This window comes from Balaenoptera borealis (genome assembly GCF_965194805.1).
Source record: "Balaenoptera borealis genome assembly, chromosome: 1".
NCBI lineage: Eukaryota > Metazoa > Chordata > Mammalia > Artiodactyla > Balaenopteridae > Balaenoptera > Balaenoptera borealis.
In genome coordinates, this window is record NC_138860.1 from 88,418,181 (window position 1) to 88,440,481 (window position 22,301).

Below are 22,301 nucleotides of genomic sequence, written 5' to 3' on the forward strand. Positions count from 1 at the left end.
AGCTTACAATTCAGAAGGCAACTGTTTTCAGTGACTTAAAAGTCTGTAATGTCAAGGAATTCTTCCTGCTTATGATCTCTTTTTTCCTCAAAGAACACAAGGAGCAGGCCTTTCCAGGAACATACACAGGGACAGCACCACCCACCAAAACAATGGACTCCTTAAATTTTCATCCCACTTTCTACTACTCTCCTTCAGCAAGGAGAGCAAGAAATGTTTTTTTAAGGTAAAGTAGTCCATTTCACACTTCTGGGGGAAGTATAATGCTGTTTCTTTAGTCTCACTTCCTTGAGAGTAGAAAAATTCAGGTTTCTTCCCCTTCCTTTCTTTACTTAAATTTCCTGAGCCTTATTTGACTTGGAATTTTAGTACAATAATCAATAGACTGATTCTCCTATAAGGGAAAAAAAAAGATATGAGCTTTCTCTACTTTTCTCATAAATCTTTTAAGAATGAAACCAAATAGTTAGTTTGGCCTTTGATACTTTTATTGGATCAGTGACAGTTTTCTGTGTCTCAACTAAAGTAGCTGAAATTCTAACACTTATATATAAAAAAGTACACGCTCCATTTCAGCACAAATGTTAACACAATTTAACACAACACAGTGCCATGAAGAAATGAAAATTTACAGCTTGTTTTGGTGGGGAAATAGTCCTAGAAATAATCTAGCACCACGTTACTGGATTATTTAACACGTCACTTCCTTCTTCATTTAAATTGTTATGAATCACTCTAATTTTTCTCAACAGCCCTAAGACCAAAACTTTAAGTGATAAAAGTAAACCTGCTTTTATTATCAAACTGATAGTACTTCATGGAAACAGACAGAAATTCATGGTTTATAAAACATACTTGTATATACACATGCCTCTGAAGTTCACAGATTGAGAGACAGGCTGGTATTTCAGAGCAGTGATTTTGATAATTGCAAAAGGAAGCACTGTATACTCATGTTATATACCAAAAACAAACCTACATGCATTTCCTAGACAATCATCAGTTCTCAAAGGGAACAAGGAAGTCCATTTGGTTCATGTACTTAATTAACAACACTACTCTTCATATTACTTTAGATCAAACATTTTCTGATGTTGATGAACTATCTATTTTATCCTTCCAGCTTTAGCAAGAAGAAAACAGTATGATAAAGATTTTTATTTCTGGAATTTGACTTTAAATATCAAAAAGGGAAAGTAATGCAAAAAGAATTAGTATGTCACTTTATAAGTTTAATTATTCTTATTTGAAATCTGATAAAATTAGTATTGTCAGCTCTACAGTTTTATGTGTCCCTTCCACTTCCCATCCTTTGTTGGAAGCAAATTATAAATTTGCTTTATTTGGGAAATTTCTTTGGGAAATTCATCCTGGCTCAGTGATTACATAGAAAGAAGTTGAGAACTTACCTTCTGTCAATACTCAAACTACTTAAAAGCAACATGGTAGTCTTTCAATCATAATAAAAAAAGGCTTAAAAAAGTTATTGCTCCAAAAGTCTAGTGGGAGGGTGGCTTAAATCCATAGTCCAAAAAGCATTAAGATGCAGAAAGTATTACCCCACAGAAATCACTCTGATGTACTGTCCCACTGACTCATTCCTTCTGTTTTTTAATTGGGTTGCCTTATATGTGCTCCATATTCCCAGCTATTCTTTCTACAGTACAAATGGTTCTATACTACCAAAGGGAGAAGAAAAGCTCTCTGAGCTCTACCCCAAAGAGAAATGAGAAAATACTCTATATGATTGTATCTCACAGGATGTTAGTATCTGAAAAAGAAAGCTAACTTCATTTATCCCACCTCTAGTGCCATTTCTATAAGGCAGGATGGAAAATGGACTTTAAAAGTGTGTGGGTCACTGTATTCCTTCCCGACTCCCTAGCAAGTTTGTCATATATCCCTGCACACTGCCTGCAGGCCTCTAGAATTACTACTGAGACCCTAGTTGAAGAGGCAACTTGAGTTTTTCAGGGACATGAAGAGTCTGTGACTTTTTCAAATAAAAAGACCAAGAAACCAGAAAACAGTAACTTTATCCTAACAACAGGAACTAGAGTTTTCCAATACTAGCTCAAGGAAAGCAAAGGTATTAAATTATAGTTTCCTCTAGGGCTTACAGTCCAAAGGGAAGTGACTTTAGGTAGGTCAGTCAACCTTTATTCCTCAATGAAAGGAGAAATTTTGGGTGTGATCTGATCTATTCTTTCTTTCCCTAATCAGAAGACTCTAGATCCAACTAGGAGACTGAAGCAGAGAGAACTGAAATCAATTTTTTTGCACTGTTTTGAAGCTATGAACCAAACCTCTCAACCAGATACTGAATTAGAAGCATAAGTAAGCATAAAAGTGATAGGTCTTTTATATATATCTGCCATTTATGTATAAACTGTGCAAGTAGAATAAACGAAAGAACCTCCTAAGGACACTCGTGGCTTGGATCTAATATCCTATCCAGGTCAAGATTTTCTTGATCTTTAACAGATCTCTCACTATACATAATGACAAGGACAAATCTTTTAAAAATATGAAGGAGGAAGTGGAGGAACCAAAAATATTGCTACCATCCACAACTGAATGTAGAGAGGTGGGTGTGGGAGAGGGTTGGGTCGGGGGGGATGAGGATAGAAGTACACCCCATCAAAGTAAAAGGGTGACAACGTTAAAATAGTCCCATGAGGCCTTTTCAGAAAAAGTTATAACTTGGCTAAATAGCTAAAAAGAGAACACCAGAAAAATGTCGATTTATACTAGGCACTAACAATCACCAGACTTCAATGATATAGTTTAAACCTGTAATAGAGAAGAGTTCACGGGAAATATCTGTCAAAAAGACTCCATTTCACTCATTAAATAAATCTTCTTGGAGGTCCTTTTCAACTCTCTAGCTCTAAAAACTATAGACTTCAACTACCCTGACCTCTTACAACCATTACAACCAAATAGGAAATGTGAGAAAGACCAAATCTATCAATATGCATTTTTCTCAATTTAAGTTCTATTCTTCCAATTAAGCATAGCCTGAGTGAGAATTTCATTTCATTTTCTTTCATGCTTTTTATTCAAGCACAAGGTTCTATAAGCACACAATACTTTATCTAAAATTATTTTAAGGTTGAAAAATCCCTGGCAAAAGTAGAATAATTCAGTAAAAGAAAATGTCTGTGCCCCTGAAGAGAGAATGGAATCATATTATAGCATACTAAATATGATTATATGAATGATGTGGCCAAAGCATCATCTATCTGTGGGATACAGACCAAAATGCATTAGAATCATGTTCTCTAATAAGATGCCAAATTACCACACAAAATTGTTAGACCAGCAAGCTCTCTCCAGTTAGCACTGTTTGCAAGCCTCATTCCAGCTATACAGACCAGAAAGTCAGTACCAGATTTTAGTCACATCTACGTTATCAAGACCAAACTTTTAATTTCTCTTGTACCACTAAATCACCTAATTTTCTAAAATGTTTCCCAAGGACCAATATCAAAGGTAAGTAGCTATAGCACAAGTTACTCTATCTTTTCAAGATCCAAATCAGGACTAGAATTCACTTACTTTCTCTCCCAATCTACGTATGTTGTTCATTGTTCAGTAGGAAGTTGAGTTTCTCATTATTCACTCCACTACCTTAATATTTCTAACACTTAGCAACTGTTCAAGATAACAAGGGAAATTCCTATTCTCGTTGGAGAATGACAGAAACAGAAGTAGTAGTTTACATAAATTACTGTAATCACTATGAGCCATTAGAACCTAAATATCACCCATGGTTGAATCTTAATAGGAAACTTAGAAAGTGTCATTGGTCTATTAGTAAAAATAAGGAAAGGCATTTCTTAAATGCCTTGTAATCATATGACAGGCTAGTCTTTGGTGGGGTGATATTTCTACAGCTCGATTACCCTCCTATTTACTTCTACAATGTTACAGAGCTTTGTGCAGGAAAGGGCCACTAAACATTGGAAGACTAAGAAAAAATGGATGATTCTGCTTATACTTCCAATCTCCTTTCTTAAATGATCCCTGTACCACCCAAAGCCTATTAAAACTGAAAAGCTTTCCATTAAGAGGAAAGCTTATGGCTACCAATCTTTTACAAACTATCAATACTTAATCAGAGAATTCCATGGTGTTTCTCCAGTAGAATATTTTCTTCCCTGTCCATTTTAGAGTGACAGATGCTCTATCTGTTACAGGCGTGGCTAAGGTTACAGAAACTTGACAGAATTTATAAGGTAAGCAAGCCATGTCAACACATGAATGTGAAAGAAATAAAAGTGTCATGTAAAAAATGGAGGGCAAAAAGAAAAACCACTGTGCTCCACCTTGTTTAGAAAGGGTACTCGGTCACATTTATGGGGCTAAAGAGCCTCAATCCCTATTCACCAAATTCCATGTTTAAAAACTGAAACCTCAGCTTCTAATCTAGGAAATTAATTCCAGCAGAAATAAGAAACCTCATGGGTTAGCAAGGCTCCAAAGTAACCTTGGTTACTTTTTATACTCTTGACATTTAAGATACCAGAAGTATAATCTCAAGGGCCCCCTTCCTTACATCTGTCATGTTGAAATAAGAAAGCATTGAGACGATGACCAAAACCTAGAAAGATCTGCGACATTTCTTTCTAAACTATTCAAACACATCGAAGCCAGAAGCCTATTACTTATTGTAATATGGAGAAATGCAAAAGCACTAAAAAGTAAAAAATACAGGACTCCATCTAGTGCCATTACCAAATTAAAAATATGCAAGAAATATTCTCTTCTAGTCATAATGAGTTATTTGGTGAAATACTGAATTTAAAGGAGGACATTACATTTGAAATTATCTTTTTATATAGAGAATTCTGACTCTGGAAGACCTGGGAGCTTTCTTAAAGTTGTGTTCTGACTAGATACAATACCCTTAGTTTAAAGAAAAAAAATTTAATGGAATTTAATCTGCACCTAATCTAATTTCACTGTCATTCAATAATCAACTCTGAAACAATATTAGAGGTAAAGGTTTACTATAAACACTTTAACAGTCTTTGCCTCTGCTCTTTAACTTGGCCTTCCGAATACTTTCAGTCTATTATTGCAAAACTTGGCTTTGGTTACCTTCTGATAAGGATTATACCACTTTTGCAAAGTCATTCTTATAGACTCTCAATCTCTTATCTCTCTCTTATCTTGAAACTTTTACTTGATTAAAAAATTGCTCTCACTCAAAGAGCAGGAGTTGATTGAATGGCAAAAATAATACACACGCATGCATTTATGACATGATGTGGAACATAGGAAATGGATTGTGAAAGTGGGGGAGGAATAAACTTTATTGGCCTGTAGAAGGGATGAGGGAAAAGAAGGAAGGGCTGGGGAAAAGAATGAAAACAGGTGGGAAAACTAAAATGGAATGATTTATAGTGCGCAAATATACTTTGTAACCTCCACCATTCAACTTAGAGACAGCTATGTACAGTGAAATACAGGTAGACTAAAGTGAGTTTCACTTTGTAGTTGATGCTACTTGTACCAGTTCTATCATTAGTAAGTCACTGTTTAATTCTGCCAAAGTCAGACAAGGCTCTCTGGTTAGTGCAAACAAGGGTCTCCATCCCGGGCTGCAGTCTGACCCGCCAGTGCTCAGAAGGCATGCTCGTGAAGAACTCGCACACTTTCCAGTTCCCCACCTCCAATGGCGGCCAGGGTCTCCAGCCTGCTTAAGCGCTCCAGGCTTCTTCCAAGAACTTCTTCTAGCCGACTGCGTATCACCTGGGCCCCTTCTAGTTCCACCTGCAGAGTTCGGTCTCTCTCAGAGCTGATTAAACATGCCATACATGGAAGGAAAATGGATTAGCCATCAATGTAATGAGTCAACAGATGCTTCCAAAGAGCCATCAGTGTCACTCTGAGCCATGAGACTCCTGGAGTAATTGTTCTCTAGGACACAGTAAATGAACGTGGTCTTTGTTGTGGCCCTTGTGTTCAATGCCGGTAGATTAGCAAGGCCTGCTTTCTGTAAAGTTTGTCCCTTTATCCTAGATTCTGGGCCAATTTGACATAAAATTATAGTTCCTAATATTTATCTCACACCCCTATAGCCCACTAAGAGAAATTTCATTTTTTAACTAAAAGCATTAGTTTCTGAAAAGCCAAAACCCAGGAAAAACTAAATGCAAACTGAATCGATATTGAGCCAAGTAGGGTCGCTACTGAAGATATTTGTTTTCTCATTTGTTACCAAAAATTGACAGTGCTCTGAAAAGGAATCCAGTTCACAAAGATGCAGAGATTCTTTATAAAGTAACACAAGTGATCCTATTTTACCTTTCCTCTGCCTTCATTTTCTTGAAGGAGAAAGAAAAAAAAATTTTTAACTCAAAAATAAATTAGAAAAAACTGAATAGTAAAAGAATACAAATTAGGAAAGAGAGAAAGGGGCTAGGAGGGAAGGCAAAATAAGAAAAAAAAATTAAGGGAATATAAAATGAACCAGAAGGATATAATATACATGACCAAAAATCAAGAGGTACAGGAGAATAGATTCATCATGATGGCTATGAGTAATCCTGGGGTAATATTAGCCATGACAACAATTATATTTTCTTCAGTTATATTCAATGAGTATCAGTGCCCTTTATAGTCTTATAATGAAGCAGGCTTTAATAGGACATGGATTAGAGAGATGAAAGAAACATACAATGAGTGCTTACTATATGCAAGCATTATTTTAGACACCTGACACGTCTCCTCATTTGATCTTTGCAATAGCTACATGAAATGGATGCTATTCCTGACTTAAGATTTAGACACTGAGGCTCAGAGCAATCCCTACAACTAGTGACAAGTTGGGTAGTCCCAGTTATGATTTTCTTTTTCTCCCTCCTTGTATACTGTAAGCATCTGCACTTAATGAGGAATAAAAGGAAAAACAGTGCAGTCACTCTCTTACCTCTCTGGATGGGCATGGAACTTCACGAGACTGCTATAGAGCTGTCTCTCTGCTTGTAAGGCCTCATTGAGCCGACTCCGTTCATCTACCAGTCCTTCTAACATCAGCAGCAACTGAGGGAAAAAGAATAGAAGCAACATGCAAATAGAGACATGAAGCCACAGTTAATCCTGAGAAAGAGACCAAAAGAATGTATTAGCATGAACTATGACTCAAAAAGCTCACTATCTCATTACTGACTTAACCTTTCTATATATAGTATGTTACAGTTTTCAAGTCAATGCCATATTATCTATTTTTATCTTTAAAACTCTATCAGGGGCTTCCCTGGTGGGTGCAGTGGTTAAGAATCCGCCTGCCAATGGAGAGGACATGGGTTCAAGCCCTGATCCAGGAAGATCCCACATGCCGTGGAGCAACTAAGCCTGTGCACCACAACTACTGAGCCTGCACTCTAGAACCCGCGGGCCACAACTACTGAGCCCATGCACCACAACTACTGAAGCCTGCGCACCTAGAGCCCGTGCTCCGCAACAAGAGAAACCACCACAATGAGAAGCCTGCGCACCACAACAAAGAGTAGCCCCCGCTCGCCACAACTAGAGAAAGCCCGCACGCAGCAACGAAAACCCAATGCAGCCAAAAATAAATAAAATAAAATAAATTAATTAAGAAAAAAAAAAACTCTATCAGGCAGAATTCAAATATGGGAGCAAGAAGAAGAAAGAGGAGAGCGAAGCCAGAAGGACAGGAAAGAGGCCAAGAAGAAGGAGTGGGAGAGAAAGCAAGGAAGGGCAAGAGGGAAACATACAATAGGACTTACCAGTGCTCTTCATTCATTCAATAAACATTTATGGGGCACCTTCTATGTGCCAGACTCTGTTCTAAGGATAAGCTTACTATCTAGTGGGGGAAAAAGACATTCATGAGTCACAGACACATGTCATTGTGAGCTACGGTAAGTGCTATAAAGAAGATGAGCTATGATAGTGCATAACCGCAGAGATCTATTTAAGTGAACTGGTAGAGTTAAAAGCTAGCTTGGAATGACATGAGTAGTTAGTGAGAGAGATGATAGTGGAGACAGGGAGGAGTAGAGGCAAACAAGTCATTTTAAGAAGCTTGGCATTAAAGAGAGGTCACATACGGGACAGCAGTTACAAAGGAACTACACGTGTGAGAAAAGAGCATCTGTGGCTGCTACTGACAAAGGCAGGGAACTTTAGAGCACAGAGTTTCTATGAAATTCCATCAACGGACACCTTCATAAGTAATTGAGATTGACGGCTTGTTCGTTGTTTATCTCACGGTAAAAAATAAGGTTTGTAATTCAATAACTTACTTGTTGTCTTCGGTTTCCAGACGTTTCCTGACCCTGTGATTCTACTGAAGCAACTTTTTCCCGAAGAAATAAGACTTCTTGGGTCAGGCGTTCCATAGCTGGTATGTCTTCAGGATCAACCAGCTGCATTTGCAGGTCCTAAAAGTCAAAAACAAGTATAGTAATAAAAATATTGGGTTGCCCCAAAAGTTTGGGTTTTTCCATAAGATCTTATGGAAAAACCCAAACGAACTTTTTGGCCAACCCAATAAGTAATAAAAACGCTATTCAGCACAGGAACAAAGTAACAAATCTCTTGAAATAGTCTGCTATACTTTAAGTGGGATATTAATAAGCCATATGACGGTAACAATAGCTTCTTTATGAAATCTTAGCAACTCTGACATAAACCAGAGAGAATACGGCAATATCAAGAGGCTCAAACTAACAGTGCATAAGAAGACTCAATGTATCCAAGTGTTGTCTGAAGGTCCCCTACAGGTATTCTGAGCTGTAATCATTTCCAATAGTCTTTAAAAAGCTTTGAAAGACCTTTATGAGGTCTTCTTTAATCTGTATTGTCCTGGTCAGGGACTCCATATCAGCAGCCTGCACCTGCAGCTCTTCCTCTTGCACAGCCATCATGGACTGGAGGGCAGAGAGTTCCATCTGTGGAGAAAGAAATCCTGAAGTCAGTGGGTAGAGGAAACAATACGTGGCACAATTATATTTTAACACTGAAGCAAATGCTTTTCCATATCTTATCACTATCAGCCAGTAGTGCAAATAGAAACTAGAACATGAATAGTGCACTACTGGATCAGATCAATAAACTGCACTGTGCAGTAAAGGGTGTTTCATGGGAAGTTGTAATGTGGTTTTAATGATGTCCTCCATCTTTGTTAGCACTACAAAACATACAAAATTTGTTTAATTAATGAGTTTATTATACTTCTTTAAAAAATGGGTTACCATTAGCAGATGCAAGAATAGATGTTTTTCTTTACCTAAGTATTTCAGCTAAAAGATTAAAAAAAGACAGAATATCTCCATTTTTGCAAGCCTTAATGAATTAATAGAGGCATCGATCATCAATATCACAAGAGATCACCAAACATTACACACCTCCTGATGGAAGAACACACCACCACCTATGAAGAAGTCCTACCAAAAGTTAACACTGTAGGCCCTAAACGTTCAATGTTGTATCTTTCATCTCTCCTCACCAGAAAATGACAGCCAAATATTCAATTATGATAATTTCCACAGCTGGGAACATTTACTAGGTGCTTATTACTGTGTTCCAGGCCTTATAAAAAATACTTTGTATATATTTAATCCTTTTAACAAACCTAATGACTTGGCTTCTGCCCACTTTTTCAACCTCAATATGAACCATTTTCTACCTCATTCATGATTTTCTAGGCACACTGGACTTTTCCTGTTCTAGGAATACCAGACTTTCTCTTGACTCAGAGCCTTTGCACCTACTATTCTCTCTGCTTGAAATATCTTCCCCAGTTGCCTCCTTCTCATCCTCGAGTCCCAGCTTACAAGGCATCTGCTCAGAGAAGCATTCTCTAGCCACTCTATCTCAAATGGTCCCATACATGTTCCTTTCTGTTATTTCCCTCATATCGCTTATGACAATCTGTAATTATATTATTTGTTGTCTGAATCTCCCCAGGAAGAATTAATTACATAGGGTCAGGGACTTTGTTGATTTTGTTCCCTATTCATCCCCACCACTTGCCCTGGCTTAGAGAAGGTACCCATATAGCTGATGAATGAAAGAATGAGTGAATCCTCCCAACAACCCTACAGGATAACTACTCTTCTACTCCTCAATTGACAGATGAGGTGACTGAGGCTGAGAGAAATTAAGGAACTTGTTCAAAATCAGAGCCAGTAAGTGGTAGATCCAGAATGTAAACTCAAGGAAGTAGACTCAGAGCCACCAGGCTATGTCTTATATGCTTCATGGTAATGGCAAGTTATTTGTAAGTAAATATTTTAAGGAAATATTTTGAGATAATTTTTTAAAAGTAGTTGTGACAAGTGAAGATGGATGACACATAGCTAGTTTAAAGTGTAATCAAGCTTCCTAAAGGAAGCAGCACCTTTTTCCTTAAGTAATATAAAATGTAAGTTATAAGCAATAAAAATTTTACTTGTGTATCTTTTTTTTTTAAATAAATTTACTTATTTATTTTTGGCTGTGTTGGGTCTTCATTGTTGCGCGCAGGCTTTCTCTAGTTGTGGCGAGCGGGGGCTACTCTTCGCTAAGGTGCGCAGACTTCTCATTGTGGTGGTTTCTCTTATTGCGGGGCATGGGCTCTAGGTGCGCGGGCTTCAGTAGTTGTGGCATGAGGGCTCAGTAGTTGGGCTCGCGGGCTCTAGAGCGCAGGCTCAGTAGTTGTGGTGCACGGGCTTAGTTGCTCCGCGGCATGTGGGATCTTCCTGGACCAGGGCTCGAACCTGTGTCCCCTGCATTGGCAGATGGATTCTTAACCACTGCGCCACCAGGGAAGTCCTACTTGTGTATCTTCTAACTCCATCAATGCTTATAGAATCACTGTGTGGGCTAATGATGGTTTATAACTATACAAAGGTATTTGATGATTCTGGGCTACTGTGGCAGATTAGGAGGAAATGCTTCTCCTCATATTTCCTTCCTTGTTGAAGGAGCTCAGTTACTGTAACTCCTGACCTCTCTCCACCCCTTTACTCACTCAACCCTAGGCAGGCCAAAGGGACTTAACAGTAGACAGGGGAAGAATAAACCAAGCAAGCTTGACTTAGTTCCACCTTTCCTCTTCTTGGGAGACAGCTGCCTGTAGGAAGCCACTGCTTCTCCAAAGGCAAGCTCTTCCCCACCATGCAGAATGGTCTGCTGAGGCCCAGCGTTGCCTGTCTGGGCAGATAAGTCTACCTAATTCTGGGGATTGGCCAGCAGGCCCGCTTAGTTCTTACATTAAATTCTCTATGTAAGACTTTATCAGTAATACAGTTGATAAAGTACCAAACTATCTGCCACTATTTTGTTTCATTTCTCATTTTGTTCAGATCTTGGGTATGGAAAAAGGGGTGCTCTTTATTAGGCCCTCGTCAGAGACCTCTGCCATTTTATATCGAGGTAGTTGCACCATTGAAGAAACATGAAAACATGAAGAAAAAACATTATTGCAGCATGCTAAAGGTCTGCAGTCAGATAGACATGGGTCTTAAATCTTGGCATAATCTCCTGAACAAGGCAATTTAAACTGAGCTTCAGATTCTTCAATTGTAAAATGGGAATAATATCTACTTTTCAGGGTTATGTGAGAATAGAGAAAATGTATTAAAGTGTGTGGCACATAGCAGGCAATCAATGAATGATAACTATTATTACCACCACTACTATTATCTCAAGGGAGTAGGGGGAATGTTGAAAAATCTGGGAAAATCCATATCGCTTTGGTAAATACCTAATATGAGAGGAAATGTGATAATGAAAATACATAGCATTGAATTGAGAAGTTGTAGTTGATTAAGAACATACAGACGTAAGCAATAGAGCTAAATATAACTCACTCAAAATACCCATCTTTTTCTTTTAAATATTTTTCTTCAAAATATTTATTTATAGTCATTATAATTTTATGATCCTGAAAACAGGACAAAACCAAAAGTAACATTACTCTTAACTGAATATATGTGAGATAAATAGGAACAGCATGTGGCAACTAAATTATCTGACATGATAATGGCTAGGGCAGAAACAAAAAAAAGGAGGGGAACTAGGGGATTTTTTAAACTAGTATTTTTAAAATGCCACACAATTTCATATCCTCAAAACTTGAGTCATATAACTCTGTAAGGAGAAATATGGTAATGAAAAGAGAAATTAGAGGTACAATAAGATAATTTCATCACAAATATGAATGCAGGTTTTATATTATAGATGTAACTATGACAAAGAGGTAGAACAAAACTGAGGAGCTATACAGACTAGCCAGCTAAACTTAATTTAGGAACCCATGACACTGACCGATCTTCTAAAATAGAGGCCATAGTAACATAAAGGCTTTCAGTTTTAGTCTATAACTCTATACTGTGGCCCTAATGCTTCTCCTACATCATAGTACAAACAACTAGCTGTATAGGGAAGAAGAAGTGGAAGGGATTCTGTAAGGCTGAGAGGCCTCTTCTAAGAAAACTGATGAAACCTCTATTGCTAGAAATAGAGCATATGAATGGGAAAAATTATCTGCTCCAGGAAATGACTTCTTAGGAAGTGTTTTGAGTCACAAAAGACTTGAGTTTAAATCTTAGCTTTAGCATTTTATAGCCATATAACTCTTCCCCACCTCCACGTTTTAAAACAGTGTTTCAGCTTCGTCATCTATAAAATAGGGCCAATATGACTTACTTAGCAGAGCTGTAAGTAATAGTGCTAATTTAAGTATCCAGTACAGTGCACTGCATATAGCAAGTACTCAATAAACGTGGGTCCTTCTCAAATTTCTCTTGTTCCATGTTTCTAAAACTAATTTCATGGATCTAATGTAATAATTCTAAGCAGCAATTATATAGCACTTCATTTTTTCACAAGTCCTTTGTAACTATTTTATTCCGGTTAGCAATGGGCAGAGAAAGCTGTGTTTTTTCAGCACTTAAAAAGTTTTAATGATCCCCATTATAAATAACAAGAGCATCTTGGTGAGAAATGTGTATATAAAGGGATTTCTATTTTTCTCCAGAAAGAAAAAAGGCTCAACTTGCATTTGGACCCAGATATTATACTTGGAGAATTTTACTCTTTTAAATATGAAGTATTTTGAAAAAAACAGGAATTAAGAAATTAGGCTTAACAAGAAAACTCACCCGACTTTCTCTTTCTTTTTTAGCCATGAGCTCAAGTTCCTCTTTGGCATTACTCAGTTCTTTTTCCAGCCCTACAACTGTATCCAAGTCTCCTAAAAATGAATACATAATGCTAGTTATAATCAGTGTCAACATAATGTGATCTTTGCTGCCTTGTTTCTAAGGAATTTAAGATACAACCCAACAACAACAAATCACATATGCACAGGTTGTTCTTTGCAGCGTTATTTGTAATAGCAAAATACTGCAATCAACCTACAAGCCTACAAAAGAATGAATAAAGCATAGTATATCCACACAGTGAAGTACTATATCTAGCCATAAAAAAGAATGAGGAATATCTTTATGAACTGATACGGAGTGATATCCAAGATATTAAGTACAACAAGCTGGGCACAGAAGAATACATCTAGTGAAGTATGTTTTATATTAGGAAAAGGGGAAATAAGAACATACACATACACATCACATATACACATGGGATTAATCTGCGTATTTTTGCAAAAAGGAACACAGGAAGGATACCTCAGAAATGAAACTGGTTGTCTTCAGGGGATGAGTAAAAATAGGAGAGAAAGGACAGGGAAGTAGATGGGACTTCTGAGTACACTTTTCTATATTTTTGAGCTTTTAACCACGTTAATGTTTTATTATTAACGTGTAAAGTTAGTTCCACAATGAGGAAGCAAAAGCCAAACATTGAATACTAACATAAATAAATGAAACTAAATAGCAAATTGATAAGATAACCACCCAGAAGATAAAAAAAAAATTAATCCAAATAATTTTTGAACTCAGTATTCTAACTCTACACCTTTGGTGGGAAATATTCTAAGGATAAAAAGAATTATAAAGAAAATTTAAACATTATTTAATAGATTTACTGTTGATAGTGGTATTCATGTAGCCATTCTGAAACTATTTTTGTGTACTGTGCAAATGTATAAATATAGTGATGTTACAGGTAACCAGGTTTCTCAATGTTGGGAGACGGCAGATACAAATACGAAATAACGGAAAGAAAGAACTTGTATTGTTTAACTGGAATTAGAGGAATCAGTATCAAATGGAGATATATATATGTGTGTGTGTGTGTATACACACACACACACACACACACACACACACACACACAGGCTCACACATATACATATAAACATTCTTAGCTCTGTTCACTTAAAAGGGCCTAGAAGCAAATGACATACCTGTAGCTATGAACATATCTTATGTCCAGATATTAGTATATAAATGCCATTACCCACTAAAAGGAACCAGAGAGCTCCTTGAAGTAATGGATAATTTCAGGGCGGAGGTAGGCAAAGTAAAAGAAAATCACAGAACATCTTATTGTGCCAGAAAGTATGGAAGTGCTCAAAAACAGATGGGGAAATACTGAAAGGACACAGGAACAGCTTGAAGGGGCTCCAGTTGGCCAAATCCAGGATAATTTGGTTATCAAATGGAATAATGACAGAAATGGATAATAAAATGATTTTTTTAAAAAAAAGAACCCATTACTCCATACTGATATAAACAAATGGAGTAGGAAGAATAGGGAAAGGGCATCTCTTCTTTATAAAAGAATACACACTACTAAACAAAGAAGGAATTTCAGAAATAGAAAATCTCTTTTTTAAACTACCAAATAGTGAGTTCAAACAAGCTCAAAGGATGCTAAAACCACTGGGTGAATGACTGTGGGAAAGCAGAACTATCAACATCTCAAGGCATTTGCTGGCAGATCACTTATTAATTACAAAGGGGAAAATGAGCCTTTAGAGTGGAGACATCTGGCAGATACAACCTTAACCAAACAACTAAACTTAATATCACCGAGCATAACACAAACTGATACCATGTGCTCCTGATGTGATGCACTGAGAAAGACATCATCCACGTAGTATTCTGGCCAAAGATGTTTAACTTGAATCTAACCATGAGGAAACAATCAGAGCCAAATTGAGGGCCATTAGCTGGCCCAGAGTTTTAAAAAATGCCAATGTCAGAGAACAGACTTGTGGTTGTCAAGGGGGGCGGGGGGGAGGGTTGGATTGGGAGGTTAGGGTTAGCAGATGCAAACTATTATCTATAGAAGGGATAAACAACAAGGTCCCACTGTACAGCACAGGGAACTATATTCAATATCCTGTAATAATCCCAAATGTAAAAGAATATATATATATAAAAGACTGAATCAATTTGTTGTACATCAGAAATTAACACATTGTAAATCAACTATACTTCAATTGAAAAAAAAAAGCCAATGTCAAAAAAAGACAAAAAAGGCTAGAAAACTGTTCTAGATTAAAAGAGACTAAAGAACCAAGACAAGTAGGTGCAATGCATGATCCCTGAGGGAGGAGAACAACCAGCTATCAAGAATATTCTTGGGACAATGGGAACTCTGAATATAGACTGTACATTAGATACTAGGACTACATTAAAGCTAAATTTCCTGAGCGTGATAATTATATTGTAGTTATGGAAGAGAATGCCCTTGTTCTTAGGAAGTACATAATGAAGCATTTAGGGATAAAGCGTCAATGATGTCTGTGAGTAATTTTTAAATGGTTCAGAAAAAAACATTATAGCTGTGTGTGTGTGCATGCAAGAAATAATGCAAAAGTAGCAAAATGTTAACAATTGGTGAATCTTAATAAAACTGTATATGGGTATTCATTGTACTATTTTTGCCACTTTTCTATAGGCTTGAAATTTGCAAAATAAAAAATTGGGGAAAGATGCTTTTAAAAAAAGGTAAATACGGAGTAAATTAAACAAATCCAGCATCCTTTACTCTTTAACTAGCATAAAGTTTCCCACTAAAAAATGACTACTTGCACAACTCATCTATGAATTCCATAATACCCTATACTATAACACAAAGTTTATACATTCTTAAAATCATTAAAAAAATCGTAAGTTAATTCTCCAAGTCCACAACATTTCTTATCATAGCACTATAATCACCAAGCCACTAACCATGGTGAGCCCCTATTTTTGGAACTCACTGGATAATAGTTTCTTTGATGCTTCCCTAGATCCCAACCTTTTGGTCTGTGAAAGTCAGAGACTCTAATCTAAGGCACCCATTTGAGTTTTGCTCAGTTGTTTTTAGGGAGTTCAAGGCCTACAACCATCCCTTGGATGGAGGGGAGCTTGGCACTGCCTACCCCTCCCAACACTGTAATGTGGGTTACATCAATTTACAGTGAGCAGCCTCAGCCTGCTTAAGATACCCAGGAGACAGCGTCAGCCCCGTGGTCCTGCTGTGCAGGTCTGGAAACACTGCCTCCCGCATTCCTGAATCCCTGCAAAGCTAACTGAAAAAGAGAATTAGGATGCAGTTTCTCTGAGCCAAATCGTGTAGCCAGAGCAATACTTTTAATGCAAAATAAGGCAAGGGCAGTTCTCCCTAGAAGACACATGTCTTCAGACTTTCGGTGGAATCCAAACTTATTTTTTCCATTATGGTAGGAAGAGAAAGAGAGTCTTGGCCAAACCTATTAACAGAGAGCTACAGGAAGGAAAAACAGAGGTTCCTGAATGAAATGAAATTTGATACTTACCTAACGCAGACCTGGGTATGCTAGTATCCCCTTTGTCAGTCAGTGAAGTGCTATCATCTCTGGAGGGTATAGGCACTGAACCCTAAAAATTGGAAGAGTCGGGGGATTTAGGAAGATACAGAAACCATGATCACAATGAAAAGGACTTGGAACATTCTCACACAACTTGATATTAAAATTATCATACTTATGCCTCAGATATAAAAAGAAAATGCAGTTGGCATAAACATCTATACGAGTCTATGGTTCTTACTTGATCAGTTTGCTCTCCAAGATGGGGACTGACGGAGGTAACTTCAGCTGGTTGGTTAGAGATGAGTGCCTGGGACATCATGAAATCTTTCCCTCCTAAATACTGGCGCAGGGCCTGTAATTCTGAATTTCTTTCCATTAGGGCCTGTACCATCTTTTCTGCAGCAGCCTAGTAAGGAAATCACACATAACATTAGATAGATATTCTAATAAAAAAAAAATTTGTGTTCTGATGTCATTGTTAAAAGCCAACCATTTAAGAAAAGCCAGTGAGGCCCTAAGAAATAGTTTCCTTGCTTTTATTTTATAGGAAAAACCATAGTCAATGAGTGGAAAGAAAGTCTCTCATAGGCACAATATTGGAAAAGTGGAATATAACACATCTATTACAGATAAAATAATCTAAACTTGTTCCGCTAGAACTATCAGGCTAAGGTATTAATATTCTGGTTTGAATTGGGTAACATATGTCTTTCTTTACTCATGTGCCTTTGGCCTGAGTGGTCTTTGCCCAAACATTTGTTTGGTACACTCCCTTAAGGCCTTTGCCAAATGTCAACTTTATCAGATTGGCCTAGTCTGCGTTTCCTATCTAAAACAGCAATCTCATCTCTACTCCCAATTCCCCCGTCATGCTAAATTTTTTTTACAATGCACTTACCAGTAATCAATATATCTATTTATTGTCTCTCTCTCTTTCTCTCTCTCTCCCCGCCTCCCCGCCCTGCTCCAACTGGATGTAAGTTTTCTAAGGGCAAGTACTATGTTTTGTTCAGTGCTGAATCCCAAGCACCCAGAACAATGTCTGGCACATAGTAGGCACTCAATTCATAGGTACTCAAGACCTATTTATTGAATGAATCAATTACACAGAAACATTTTTATCAGACCACATGATCAGGAGAATCTGAACCTCAAAATCACCAAACCAGTTTATTTCATTTCAAATTCCACAGTTTTCTAAGACACCTGATGGTACAATAAGGAAAAAATTTAGAACGTTTTTTTGTGACCATTACCACATAGAAAGTCTGCATTTAATTGGAAAATCTAGAAATAATAAACTAAGACTAAAAGAGGGTATAAGATGATAAATATATTAGCTATATTATAGCATCGACTGTCTCTGGGAGAATTACTACTATTTTAAATAAGAAGCTGAGCTCTTGTCATCACTTCTAAGGGAAATAAAAGAATAACCTTCCAGTTTTAGTATGTAAAATTCAGACTCTTTAGGGACTTGGACATAACCATCTTAGAGGTAACAGTACATTATTAATTTGCCTTAATAAAAATCTCTGTGAAATTATGGGAAGAAACAGAGTGAATAATACACAAGATATCTTGTGCCGTATATATGGTCTATCTGGCTTGGTACTCTTTTTCTAGCAGCGCTGTTTTTAGCACTTCTCCTCCAAGTGTGGTTCAGGGACCAGCAGCGTCACCATCGTCTGGAAGCTTGTAAGAAATGCAAATTCTTGAGGCTATGTTTTTAAGGGATTTTTCTGCATATAAAATTCGAGAAGCAGATCTAGAAGCATACAGTCATCACACTTTTTCTTGAGTTGAAAATCTTTTGTAATTTCAGGCATCTCCTAGATTCCATTATTTTACTACCAGCGGTATATTAAGTGTTATAAGGCTAATTCTTTCAAATTACAAAAAGGTGAAAAAGAAAACTCAGAGACTTGTTAGCCTCTTGCCAAAGACTTAAATAATTCACAATGATTTTGTTAGGTCTACTCTAGAAGCAATTTCTGCAGCACATGGCAGCATGTTTCTAACAAAATGTGTATTTACTTCAGTGGGCCTAAGAATTGGATGAGTGGAATATAACCATCCCATAATATAAGGAAGCATTAGAGAATATTATTGGCAAATAACATAGGCAAATGATAAGAATCTAGTTCCCTCTGAGAACTGACTAGGGAGAATTCTGAGTGACTGGTCCCTGAAATGCAGCACAAGTCAACTATACTAGACTTTCTCTAGCCTTTAGGAGAAAGATACGTGAAAATGAGGGTAAGTTAAGAATTTACTTTTGAAATATTTGTGTACCATTATTTTGAAATTACTATATGCCATAGTACTATGAGATTGTTTATTCTCATCATGGCCTTTGAAAAAACACAATCTTTTTTTTCTCTCTTAAAATAACTCAGATTTTACATGAATTAAGAGAAAATATGTAAAGTATAAGTTTTCCCATACCCTGGCTAGAAACAAAATATCACTCAAGTCTTGATAATTTAGAATCAAAATCAAAACACTCCAGAAGCCTATATTCCTTTCTGTCAAAAGCATCAGAACATTAAGGAAAAGAAAATGTACATAATGAATTTAATGAGTGGGGACATGTATTATTTAGGCACCCTCCAAATGCAAAGTGTTCTAGAAATATTTCATATTTTGATGACTGATGTAAAACTGCAGTCTAGTTAATAGGCTGAAGGAAAAGAACTAACAGAATGGACTGTAAAATGACATAAATTTTACACGTTATAAAGTTCTAATGCTTCCTATAGTGCGGACTATAAACGCACTAAGTGATACTCTTCTGCACTGGGCATTAGTCCTTACTTGGCTCTCCTGCTCCCTGCTGCTCATGGACTGAAGCAGGCCCTGAATCTCCATTTCATATTCCACCGCTTGTTTGTTTCGATCACTTAGAAGGTCCTGCAGCATCCTTTCCTTTCGCTGTAGACGCTGGCACAGCTCCTCAGCTATCTCACTCTGTCCTGGTCCAAGTTTGCAGAGCAATGTTGCACTAAGATCCTAATACAGGAGAGACAGTGTAAGTTTTGGAGGAAAGAATTCCATCTACTGTATATCAAAGGGCTTAAAAGAATCTATCATAGAAGAGAGAGCAAGTATGATGTTTTATTCATTTTTGTTCCCGCAGATCCAGCATAGGCCTGGCACATAAAAGACTGTCAATACATGCTCAGTGAATGAACACTAACAATACAGAAAAAAATACTTAGGATGGCAACGTACATATTGTTTTCTAAAATAAGTCCTTTCCCTATAATGCTCAGGGCACATAATAATGTTAGGTGAGGATAAATGGGCACTCGGTTCATTTATCTCATTTATCTACTCCCGTTTGACTTTATAGGGGGAACACGAAATGATAAGCTGAAAGAAATAACAAGCACTGTATTTATTAGCACGGTGATGCAGCTCCTAGTTCTACGCTGGATGTAATACATGGGGGTTAAAACTGTGGAGCCAGATCGCCTGGGGTGCACACTGGCTCTGCCGCTTATTAGTTACGTCACTTTGGACAAGGTGCTTCACTTCAGAAGTCTGTTTCCTTGTCTGTAAAAGAGGAATAATAGTATGTACCTCATAGATTTGTGAGGATTCAAGGGATTGACATCCATTAAGCTCTTAAAAACATGCCTGACGCAGCATGAGCACCATAACAAAGGTTAGCTATTGTACTGTAGGTACATTTTTTAGATCTCATTAATTCTCACATAACTTCTTTGAGAAAGATAATTGTCCCCTTGAGTTTATAGGTATAGGAAAAAAAAGTCCCAGTGAAAGCCGGTGACCTGCCCAGAGACAGGATGGAATTAAAGACTTGGGTCACCGGACTCTCAGACCTCAAGAGTCCTAATGCAAGACTGAGATTACATCATCACTAAACCAACTGCCCTTAAGTTAACTAAATTCTTGCCTCCACTTCTTTGTTCCTGTCATGCAGAGATGTCTGTAGCTGCTGAATGATACTTTCTTGCTCCTTCTGCCAATGGCTAAATTTCGTTTCCATTTCTTCTCTCAGCCATTGGAGGTTTTGACAGCTGGCAGACAACTGTTCCACTTCCAGGCCTTTGGCCCTCAGGAGACTCTCCATACACTACAGTCACAAAGAAAGCAGCTGTTATGTCAAAGGGCCACCCTACACTCCTCAGCATAAACAGGAAACTTGATCCACCTTTACATTATCTCCTAAGTTATCTATCAATTTCTTTTGCAAAAGGAAAAAACGTAGTATCTAATCTAACAATGCCATACTAGTCTATTTTTTGTTTTTAGAAACTCTCATCTAGTTTGTAGAGAGATAAATATAATGTAGGTGTTAAATGAAGTACTTTGGAGGAAGTGAAGAACTTCAAGAAGTGTCAGATGGTTAGATATTTAAGCTCTAAAATAAATATACAAAAATAGCCCAGAGTAAATAAATATTAATAAGAGAAACAAGTGTTCTGATTGTGGCTGTACATGGACATGTACATAATATTAATGAGAAAAATACAATATAATAGCTGCATCTGAGCAATGTTTATATAAAAGTATATAAATATTAGCAAGGATTAGAAATAAATTAGAACTATGTATAAAAATCCATATTCACTGCCCTCTCCTACAAAGTTCACAGTAGAAGTGCTAAAACTTCTCACTCCCTTATGTATAATGACAGAACTAATGACTGCTATTTTTGTTTGCTTTTGTATTTTTTTTTTTTTTAATAAAGCAAATATCCTGGTTTTCAGAAAATGATGGAAGGGGTGATGTTTCAGGTTTAGAATCCAAGTGGGAGAGGGATACGTTTCAGGCTTAGAATCCAAGTGGGAGAGGGATACCAAGTCATGACAGATTTTGCTCTTACCTGCATGGTAGCTTCATTGGAGGAGAGGATACCACGCAGTCTCTCTAAGTCATGATCTCGCTCTCTCACGGCAAGACAAAGTTGACGCAGTTCTTTTTCTTTTTCTTCTAGACTGGAGAACTTTTCGTCTATAGCCCGCTGCAAGCAAAGTCAGCATCCCAAAGCTCCACAAGAGTCACTATTCTGATCACTCTTATTCAATAAGATTCCAAATATAAAGGAATGGACAACCAACTCCCAAAAGCAGCAAATTAAGTAAATACATTTCTAAAGTCCCCCTGTGGATGAAATAATCCACAACATCATGAACAAAATTATGGTACATACCTCTAGAGCAACATCTCTATCTTGTATTCTCTGCCGAAGTTTCTCAAGCAACATTTCATTTGCTTCAAGGGTTTTGTCCGAGTTATTTCGATACTGCAGGAGCTCCCGAAATTCCTAATGAGACCAAAAAATATTTTCCTTTATTCATTTATTCAGTATTAACTGAATTTCCACACTTTGTCAAGGAATTTGTTAGTGATTCGGGATAAAAAACAAAATGTGATCACTCTCAAGGGGAACACAGTTTAGCAGAGATGACAGACATACAAAATGTCAACTATTCTGCATCACATATACGCAGGTGTATACATATACGCATGTAGCAAGCTACTAGGGGAACACGGGCTGCATTGCCTAACTCTGCCTGAAGGTGTCACTAAAGTTCTCACAAAAGAGGTTACATTTGCT

At 37.2% G+C, this 22,301-nt stretch overlaps 1 protein-coding gene across 37 annotated transcripts in view; it reads right to left on the reverse strand.

Moving 5' to 3' along the window:
* The window catches only part of PDE4DIP (phosphodiesterase 4D interacting protein), a 213,658-nt gene that overhangs the window by 56,896 nt on the left and 134,461 nt on the right, over window positions 1–22,301 (reverse strand). For all 37 annotated transcript variants that reach the window (XR_014237707.1, XM_082368435.1, XM_082368438.1 and 34 more), the window contains 11 exons: window positions 21,894–22,007; window positions 21,567–21,704; window positions 20,634–20,813; window positions 19,529–19,723; window positions 16,950–17,117; window positions 16,697–16,778; window positions 13,128–13,219; window positions 8,814–8,930; window positions 8,283–8,420; window positions 6,941–7,053; window positions 5,679–5,806 (listed from right to left, as the gene is read on the reverse strand). Coding sequence is in view for 36 of the 37 variants with exons in the window: in XM_082368435.1 (XP_082224561.1) it covers window positions 5,679–5,806; window positions 6,941–7,053; window positions 8,283–8,420; window positions 8,814–8,930; window positions 13,128–13,219; window positions 16,697–16,778; window positions 16,950–17,117; window positions 19,529–19,723; window positions 20,634–20,813; window positions 21,567–21,704; window positions 21,894–22,007 (1,465 nt within the window). In the remaining variant the exon portion in view is untranslated. The remainder of the gene's footprint in view (window positions 1–5,678; window positions 5,807–6,940; window positions 7,054–8,282; window positions 8,421–8,813; window positions 8,931–13,127; window positions 13,220–16,696; window positions 16,779–16,949; window positions 17,118–19,528; window positions 19,724–20,633; window positions 20,814–21,566; window positions 21,705–21,893; window positions 22,008–22,301) is intronic.